Here is a 9,778-nt window from a genome sequence, read left to right as displayed (position 1 = left end):
TTTTTTTAAGGAGAAAATTGTCTAATATTAAAACCACTGAAGTTGAGATTCACTTTTGCGAGCGACTGGGTTATTTTTTACTCCAGTTAGGAGGAAGAGACCTACACAATTTCCTAAGCAAACCTAAAACTCAAATAAAATAAAACATATATCAAATAGATACAGAAACAAGGAGATTAATGCCAAAACCCCTGCCTGCATATTCCAAACTGGGGGGGGTTTGGAGGGGCTCTTTAGATTAAAGCTCTCTGGGCTCAACGCTCTATAGGCTAACGCTCTTTTTGTGATGGCTGTGTGGTTTCTGTTTGGGAGGGGGAGTGTGTTTTTGGAGAACTCTTCAACCCCACGGCTGCGTGGTACCTATTGTTCAGCACTACAGTGGGTCTGTTCTTCATGAATAACGACTCAGTTTCCTCCAGGACAATGAGAAAGCTTGAAATGTGTTTAAAGACATTCCAAGAAGGTCCGAAGCCGTGGTGAGGCGAGCGTGCGCGGTGGGCGGGGCCTCCACACAGCAACACACCCTCCCTGATGCTCTGGGTGAATTGTTCCAGCCGTGTTTGGCACGTTGTTCAGCACACATTTTCGGTACGGGGAGCAGAAAGCCGAGCGAACGAAACCTATTAGGAGCACATTTTTCCCCACGTTTTTCTATATTTCTTTCTTTCCTTATTTGTTTTTTTTCTGGAACAGATGTTGTCCATTACAGTAAGGTTGATTGGTCCATGTAAGTGGAAATGTATTTGTGTTGTGCAATGCATGCAACATAATCAGTTTACTCCAAATTAGGATTTTTCTCTTCTGATATTTAATTTTTCCTACACTCATTACGCTCAAACGTAATGGCTGGCAAACTAGCTGAGAGATTTTCATATTCATTTAACTTGATCTTTTTACGCGATTTAAAATTTTTATTATTTTTTTTATGAACCTGCACTCATAACTATTGTTACGTTTTCTATTTTAACAAATTTCAATCCAAGTTCTTTCGTGTCATGGTGTGCGATTGCAGGGAATTAACAGGATTCCGTTTTTGCCTACTCTGTAAGCGCCTGAACCTGATGATGTCTTCCTCTTCCACGTGGCCTTGCGGGGGGTGCTGCAGGTATCGACCAGGGCCAGATGACGTACGACGGACAGCACTGGCATGCGACGGAGACGTGCTTCTCCTGCGCCCGCTGCAAGAAGTCTCTCCTGGGCCGCCCGTTCCTGCCCAAGCAGGGCCAGATCTTCTGCTCGCGGGCCTGCAGCGTGGCCGAGGACCCAAACGCCTCCGACTGCTCGGACTCGCCGCTCCAGAGCGCTCGCGCCCGTGACGCCCATCGCGGCAGCGGAGGAGGAGGAGGAAGCGGGCCGTCGGGCCGCTGCTCGGCCGACGTGGACCCGCTGTCCCTGCAGATGGACCTTTTGAGCCTCTCCAGCCAGACTCCCAGCCTGACCAGAGAGCCCCCGTCCTGGAAGAGCCAGGCCGAGGCGTACGCCTTCGAGAGCTGCCCCTCACCCGCCCACACCCCTCTGCAGCTGCTGAGTCAATGCAACGTCCGGCCCGCCTACTGCCCAAGCTCCGCCCCTGGTCACCAGGACAGCGGGCTGAAGGAGGCGGTCCCGACCGTACGGCCTCCCGCGTCGGCCCTGAAGGGGCGGTCCTTTAACGAGGACTATTACCCGCCCAAGCTGAAACCGCAGGCCAGCTTTAACGAGCTGGCACCCGGCAGCTTCACAGACAAGCGCTCGGTCAGCGTGCACGCGTTCCAGAGAGAGAGGGATATGGAGGTAGCCATGCAGACCAGACGCAACAGGAATCCCATCAGCGCGCTGGGGTTCAGCGAACAGCTCACGCCACTGGAACAAACGCCACACGGCTCCATGGAGTCACTGGCCCTGTCCAACGCTACAGGTGGGTGTGATGTTGGTGTGCTAGTGGTCATCTTGTTCATTTCTCTTAGGTTATTATTGTCGTTGTTATTATTGCTATTATTATTAATTGGGGAAACACTCAAACATAAGATTTATAGGTTGGTGTGCCATGGCAGTGGCGAGTGATGTTTCCATGGCTTCGGTAGCGTATTAAAACACAAACCTGCATTTAGGAATGGACATTTGTTCCACGTTGCTCCTTTTGCGTGCAGGCACGTCGGCAGACGGCGTGGGAAAGAGGCAGGAGCACTTGTCGCGCTTTTCCATGCCAGACCTGAGCAAAGACTCTGGCATGAACGTCTCGGAGAAGAGTAACATGGGCACGCTCAACTCGTCTGTGCAGTTCCACAGCTCCGAGTCCCTCCGCAGCCTCGCTGCCAGACAGCCGTACCTGGAGATGGATCCGCGGGCGCAGGGGAATTACTCCCTGCCCTACGGCCAGGAGGCCCCTGCCGTGACCGCCATCCCTCCCGGCTTCGCCTACCAGGAGGAGGGCCGCGCGAGTTCGGCGAGCAGCGCCAATAACGCGCGCCTGGCGCCGATGAGCGAGCGGACTCGCCGCCGCACGGTCGACCAGGAGGAGTCACGACGGCGGCATCACCACCACCGCTCGCGCCGGTCGCGCCGCTCGCGCTCGGAAAACGCACTCAACCTGGCGGCCGAGGTTAGTCTGCCGGCTCCGCACCGGTCGCGGTCGCGCGTCCGAGAGGATTACGATCGGTTCCTGCCTCCTCGCTGCCCACGAGATGGCGGCTTCGGCAACAGCAGGTCGAGGTCACAGACTTTTAGGCCGTGTCCTCGGACGACCTCTGACCTCACCCTTCAGAACCCTGCGCCGCATCGTCACCTAGGCCACTACGGGTGGGACCAGTACGATTATGATGATGACTGGTGCTCGACCTGCTCCTCTTCCTCCGATTCTGAGGATGAAGGCTATTTCTTGGGCGAGCCTATTCCCAAGCCCGTGCACCTGAGGTACATGACCAACGAGGAGTTACTGCACAAGTACAACGCCTCCGGCCTGGAGCACCTGAGTGGCAGAGGACCGCTCCACACTCGGAAACGGAGGAAGAGCAAAAACTGTATCATCTCCTAACACTCGCCTGCACCGTGAGGAATTTGCCTGTCTCACTTAAAAACACTTTTCAGTATTGTGGAGTTGCTCAGTAAGTGTTATGCAGTAACGTCAATGTCACACATGCTTTGGCATGGTTTTTTCTGCCAATATTCCTAAACAATTCCGACTATATTTCACGCTAAGCTTCCTGTCCGGCTGAAGTCAGCATGCAGCCGTGCTTCGTGTAACCTATTAATAGCCAGAGCGGTTTGGTACAGTTATGGGCTACATGGTTTACCTGCTAACCACAAGGTGTATATTACTAAATGAATGAATAAGTTAAAGATGTAAAATAAATATTGTAAATGATTTTGTATCATTAGAATCATTAAGTATAATGCAGAGATACGATAGCATGCGCATCAACTTGATTTTTGTCTTGTCTTGGAAATTAAAAGTACATTTTGGTTTGCAGTTTTACAGACACACATTGTTTCCACGTCATCTGCGCATGCTGTGCTCTCGAGCGGTGTATCAAACGGAAATACACTCACCATCTGGTCAATGAATAAATGCATTAGTACACAGCAAGGAGACATCGTCTGCCGTTACCCACACGCTTCACGTTCAACAATCTAGTCCCTAATCTTAATTCAGTGATCACCTGCTTCCTGCTTCCAAACACCGAAGTTTGAAAGTTATTACTGGGTTTGGGCTCCAATTACTAGGTGCATGTTAGTGAGTTTACATCAGACAAATACTAATACTATTAATGGTGTTGACATGAGCTGGAACCATGGCCACACTGAATAAACACCAGCCCTGGACTGCGCTGACAGACTGGAGCCATTGAGTGTGTCTGTCACGAATAACCGGGCCCGATATTCCACGTTAAGCAGCCGGCTAATGTCCTTGCGGGGTTTGGAATATGATTGTGTGAGTCCATGAGCCATGACACCGCCCACATGGCCCTGGAGCCCCTCCCCCCAGCCCACTAATGTGATGATGGACTGCGGGGCGTTAGCGCGGGGGCGGGGTGGGGGTGGGGTTTCTGCAGAATAGCTGCCCTTGAATGGTCGGACGGACTTTGCAGTAGTCGATAAAAAAGAGCTGGCATGGAGTGGGTGTTTAATGTAGGATCGCCCGCATAATACAGCAGGCTTGTGCAATTGGCTGAGAGGCACGCTCCCTGTGACACTCTCCCTGTGACGTGGCTAGGAGGCACTGCGGTGACCTCTCACTCTCCCTGTGACACTCCTTGTGACACTCACTCCCTGTGACACTCTCTCCTTGTGATACACTCTCAACACTCCTTTCAATTCAGTCATATTCACAAAAGTTTTATTGGCCTGGCGATGTTTAGTAACAGAAACATTGACAAATATATATACACAAACATTATTTATATTATATAAATATATTTATATATTATATAATTTATATATATATATATATATATATATATATATATATATACATACATACATACATATATATAAACACACAACTATATACATTTATATACAAGCATTTATGTAAGAAAATGTAAAAAATAAAGAATCCCATAAAAGAACAGCCACTGTAGCATATAACAAACCAACTACCTGCAGAGAAATCCAAGATTTGCCGTGAGACTCTTGTTTAATGATGGTGCTTTTGTAACTGATCTGAAATCAGTGCAGGAGCTGGAAAGCCCATATCAGAGGGTGAGTGTATTGTAGCCGGGGTTCTCCCTCAGGTGCTCTGTGAGCTGCCCCGTCAGCTGTGAAGGTCACACTCTGCATCTCTGTGTCGTCCGACGGGTAGATCGGCCCTGGGAGGCAGCAAACCGTGAGCGAAACGTTTTGATTACATGAAATAAAAAACATCTTTCTGAAATCTTTTGGTGCAGTCTGGTGTACTGTGCTCCAGACTCTTCTTACAACCCCTCAATAAACCGAACATTTTTCTGTATATGGATTGAGCAAATCCGTGTGGAGTACTGGGGGGTTGTAAACTAATGTGACAAAAAAACAACAGAAGGGAGATTTTACAGATGCAACCAAACATAAGAGCTGTTAACGTAAGACGGCCCAGAGCGCTTCATTTTCCTGCAGTATAAAACTGCAAAATTAAAGCACTGTTGTTTAGAATTACTTCAAAAATAATTATAGGGATTATGAACATAATGCTTTCCTGAGGGATTTTGCCTTTCAGTGCTTTAAGGATGCCATTAAAGACTTCCTGTTCAGAGTTATTTTATCTTTGTTTTATTGTTTAAACAAACTCATGGTTTTTCTGTCACGCACCAGTGCCCATCACCCACGTCCTGGCATAGAGGGGCTTCGGTGTGTTTGTGCACAAGACTCACTCGTCCCATCAGGAGAAGTCTTTTCACAGTTATGTCCGTAATTACTGAAAGTACACCAGTAAAACTACACCTCAAAGCTCCCAACTCTACAAAAGCATTTATGACTCTAGAGTGTCACAGGCCCTACCAACGGTAACGCAACGGTAACGGTAATCGACTGATGGTAGTGGACGATACTTCCTATTCTTCGGAATGTCATTGTGCATTTTTATTGCAAACATAATAACTACTGCATCCTGCTCCATCCATGAATTAGTTTCCATTCTATTCTGTTGTTTTCCACCATACATTCTGTTTTCAGTTGTCTCTGTATCGAAACATGATCCTGTAGAGATGGGAACAGTCAGAGGGTGTCAGCTCCTGCCTCAGTCGCACACACACACACACACACACACACACACACGTTACACACACGCTTAGCTCCTTAATCTAAGCTTGTTTCTCTTTTTTCTCATGTCTGTCTCTCTCATAACACAAACATTCTTTATTGCACTTATCATTGTTTATTGCACTTATCATTGTTTAAGATAGACCTTATGTACTTTGTACTTCTAGTCATCAGCAGTGAAACCTGTATTTCTACAGTATATACTGTATTTCTACAGTATAGTTCATTGGTATCTTGGACTCTAACCTACTATACTGCACTAGGATGTATTCTATGAGTAAATGACAAAGCACTTTTGTAAGTCGCTCTGGATAAGAGCGTCTGCCAAATGCCGTAAATGTAAATGTTGTAAAGCTCTTCCACACTCATCACGTAGATCATGGCAGGTTCTTTGCTTTGTAGGTTGTCCTAACACTGTGATGCGTTCTGCACTTCTGCGCTAATAAATCAGGCACTAACAGCTAACGTCACCCTGCAGGTGACAGTCCTGCTCCTCACAGCTACTATCACATTCATATCAGACGTGTGCATCATCTCGTAAAATGTATACATCCATCAGTGTAACCTTAAACAGTTCGAGTTACATTTGTTTTGACCCGACAATGCAAGCGAATGGACTCTGAATGAAAGGAAGGGGACTTCTGTTAGAATGAACGCAGACAGGGAGATGCTTACTTTTCTTAATGTTTATAGATGCGCGTGTTCCAAGATGCTTGTAGCATGAACCTGTTCACGCTTTCGACTAAAAGGCTTTATTTTAGTTTGTTAGCAAGTGAGAAGCAGTCTAAGTAAAAACACTAGCTAAGTATTTCTGTAGCCAGTATTTCTCACGACTGTGTCTCCAACACCAGCCGCGTGATCTGAGCCCGTCCTGTACACTGGGAAGCCCCAGAGTCCCCCTGACGGAGGACACAAAGCCCATGTGTCCCAGGCTGTCTAACACTGGGCTGACTAATGGTTCCCTTCAATTATGAAGGGCCAAACTCCACATTAATAAGCAGGCTAATGGAAGCAATTACACATTCCCAACCTTGCCTGACCCCTAATGCCTAAACAGGCTGTCATGTCAGTGCCGTTGTCACGGAGACACGCTGACATGATTGATGGCACATGACAGCTATCAGTGCTGCCAGTACGTTGCTCCGTCTTAGAACGTCTTAGCAGGACATTTGCTCATTAGCTCTCATTGTGTGAAATATACCTGCTGTTTCTGGACGCAAGGGCTAACAGAATGGCCTAATTTCCACATATTCCTCTTAGCTAAACAGTCTTGCTGTTAAGTGACTGCCATTATGAACAATTATGAATGTTGCAGTGGTGGCTCAGTGGTTAAGGTATTTGGCTAGTAATCAGAAGGTTGCGAGTGTCCCACCACCACCGAGTGGCCACTGTTGGGCCCCTGAGCAAGACCCTTAACCCTCAATTACTCAATTAATTGTAAGTCGCTTTGGACTTTGGTGTCAGCTAAATGCCATAAAATGTAAATGCTAATGTAATAATAATTATGTTAAAATGTTATGAGTGTAGTGTTAGGTGAAGGTGTTGCTTGTGTATACAGAAAGTGGAAACTTCCTTCAGATTAGCAGGATTTGTGCCTCGTTACTTTCATTAAGACAATTGTTGTCATTATTATTCATATAGAGAAACTTCAAATCTTTTTTTTAATATTGTATCATTTAACCAGTTATGTTTAGTTTTATTTTAACTACTTAAAGCAGATGCATATAACCTACTTGCAGTTCATAATTTTGTTCCAGAATTTTCCTCCATGAAACCGAGTTACTCTGAGCAGCTCCTGAGCAGACCCACTGTAGATGCGTGACCTACATTCTGCACACGTTCTCCGGGGAGCAGCTGAAGGACGTTGCTCAGGAGGGTTTAGTATTTTACTGCTTCATCAATGTCCTACACCTCCCGATGAACTTTAGGCAGTTTCATTAAACGGTGAGAGTACAGTACGTGTGTTAATCGTTACAGTACCAAACAACGTAGCTGGTGGTCTTTCACAGCAAAGTCCTTACATCAGCGGTTCCTACAGTAATTAAGCCCTGACCTCCTGACCCCTTCTGCTTGTTGGAGCTGCTGGAATTTTATTGCTCATTTGGCTTTAAGCACAGTTGGAAGGCCTAGGAAGTAAATCTAAAACTGAAAATGGGATAATCCAAACAATATGTTATATTAAGGAGTACTAACAGTATTCTTTTTAATCTCAGTTAGATGTAAAACAATTGCTCTCTAGTTTTAGCGATGGATTTACCACAGTCATGTTTTAAGGGAAACCCTGTTAAAAAGGCTTTCAAGATAGTGTGGCTTTGTGGGTAAAATTCTTCCCTGATGCCAGCAGGGCTGGCAGTTCCAGAAAAGAGAGCAGAGCAGTGTGCAACTGCCCAGGTGCGTGCAAGATGATGTTTGGGGAGGTTTGCCCATGGGTCTGGCCTACAGGCATGACTCTGTGAGCTACAGGATCTCAGACTGACATGGTCTTATTTCAGGGGTGGGGTTGGATTTGACTTTAATTCAGATGTAATGGGTCACTTGATGAGCTTACGGGTTTAAAATAACATTTACATGAAAGGAAAAAAATCTTGCACTGCTTAGTAAACATTGTGGATGGCCACAGACTGGACTTCAGCTCATGACTGCTCTAAGCTCCACCTCCAAGAGCAGGAAAGGCGTGGCAATACATCAGGTCATGTGAATCGTGCTGGGTGACGGACATGACTACCTATGAATTAACACAAACCATATACTATATCCAGTACAGTTCATCATACAGCTCAAACCATTAAAAATAAACGCTGTTTCATATTTTAAGTGTCGATTTATAATGATAGTTGATGTTTCCACTGGTACTTAAGCATATAATAACTATTCCTCATCTCAACCCATGACTTCAATACCACTTTGTAGACACCGATATCTTGAGTAACCTATACCCTGACTTTGATCAGGTGCTGTATGTATTCAGCGCCCACAGGACGGAGCATGTGGAGGAGGAGAGAAGGAAAACATCTGAAACGCGAGAGCGCTATATTTCATAGGCGTGACCTCTGGCATGTACACACATTAGGACACAGTGTAAAATGACAGCGGCCTAGTGCGACCCGCGTACGTGGTGGGGCAACAGACGCCAGAGCAGTGTGGGGCAGGGTTAGGGCGCCCCCTTCAGGTCTTCTGCCTCTCTCCTCATTCCCAGTAGCAACAGCCTCTCTGCCTGCTGTCCTGGAGAGTCTGACTGCATCTCAGAGATCATTTCCAAGTTTAAACCTTTGTCATCTCGTTGTGGCTCCAACCTCCAACCTCAGAGCATTGTGTCTGTTCAACTTCCTTTCATCTCATTCATCTCTCTCTCATATCTGGTCATGTTCTTTATGCTCTAAAAATGGAGGCTGTCAACCCCATTATCAAGAAACCAGGCCCTGACAGTTCAGTTAGGGGACATTGTAGTCCCATTTCAAGCCTGTGTTTTGTCTTGGAAAGGCTGTTGCTTCCCAATTGTACGAGTTTCTGAATTCCAATAACTTTTTTTGATACTTCAGTTAAGTTTTCAAACCTTTACACTGTACTGAGACTGAGTTCTCGTCTGTGTTCAAAATGATCTTTGTCTCCCTTTAGATTCTGGTTCTGCATCAGTTCTTCTCCTTCTTGACCTCAGCACAGCTTTGATACGGTCGGTAATAACACTCTCGTTTCTGCACTTTCCACCATTGGCCTTATAGGTACTGTGCTCTCCTGGTTTAAATCCTGTCTAACAAATAGGTGTCAATTTGTATCCATTGAATGGCAAAAATGTACCTCTGCCTCTGTTACTGTTTGAACTCTATTCAGAATGTGGGGAGTTGGTCTGCTGGCTGTCCCCAGGTTCATGCTGGCCCCTGTTGGGTTGGTCTGCTGGATGACCCCAGGTTCATGCTGGCCCCTGTTGGGTTGGTCTGCTGGCTGTCCCCAGGTTCATGCTGGCCCCTGTGGGGGTTGGTTTGCTGGCTGTCCCCAGGTTCATGCTGGCCCCTGTTGGGTTGGTCTGCTGGATGACCCCAGGTTCATGCTGGCCCCTGTGGGGGTTGGT

At 46.6% G+C, this 9,778-nt stretch overlaps 1 protein-coding gene across 7 annotated transcripts in view; it reads left to right on the top strand.

Moving 5' to 3' along the window:
• The window catches only part of prickle2b (prickle homolog 2b), a 57,409-nt gene extending 53,951 nt beyond the window's left edge, over positions 1–3,458 (top strand). For all 7 annotated transcript variants that reach the window (XM_035520334.2, XM_027016576.3, XM_035520336.2 and 4 more), the window contains 2 exons: positions 1,106–1,897; positions 2,130–3,458. In XM_035520334.2, coding sequence (XP_035376227.1) covers positions 1,106–1,897; positions 2,130–3,013 — 1,676 coding nt within the window. In that variant the 3' untranslated portion in view covers positions 3,014–3,458. The remainder of the gene's footprint in view (positions 1–1,105; positions 1,898–2,129) is intronic.
• The last annotated feature ends 6,320 nt before the right edge of the window (positions 3,459–9,778 follow it).

This window comes from Electrophorus electricus, chromosome 22, assembly GCF_041902795.1.
Source record: "Electrophorus electricus isolate QZ-2024a chromosome 22, ASM4190279v1, whole genome shotgun sequence".
Classification (NCBI taxonomy): domain Eukaryota; kingdom Metazoa; phylum Chordata; class Actinopteri; order Gymnotiformes; family Gymnotidae; genus Electrophorus; species Electrophorus electricus.
Note: the sequence above shows the minus strand (reverse complement) of the source record. Positions and strands in the feature narration are given on the sequence as shown.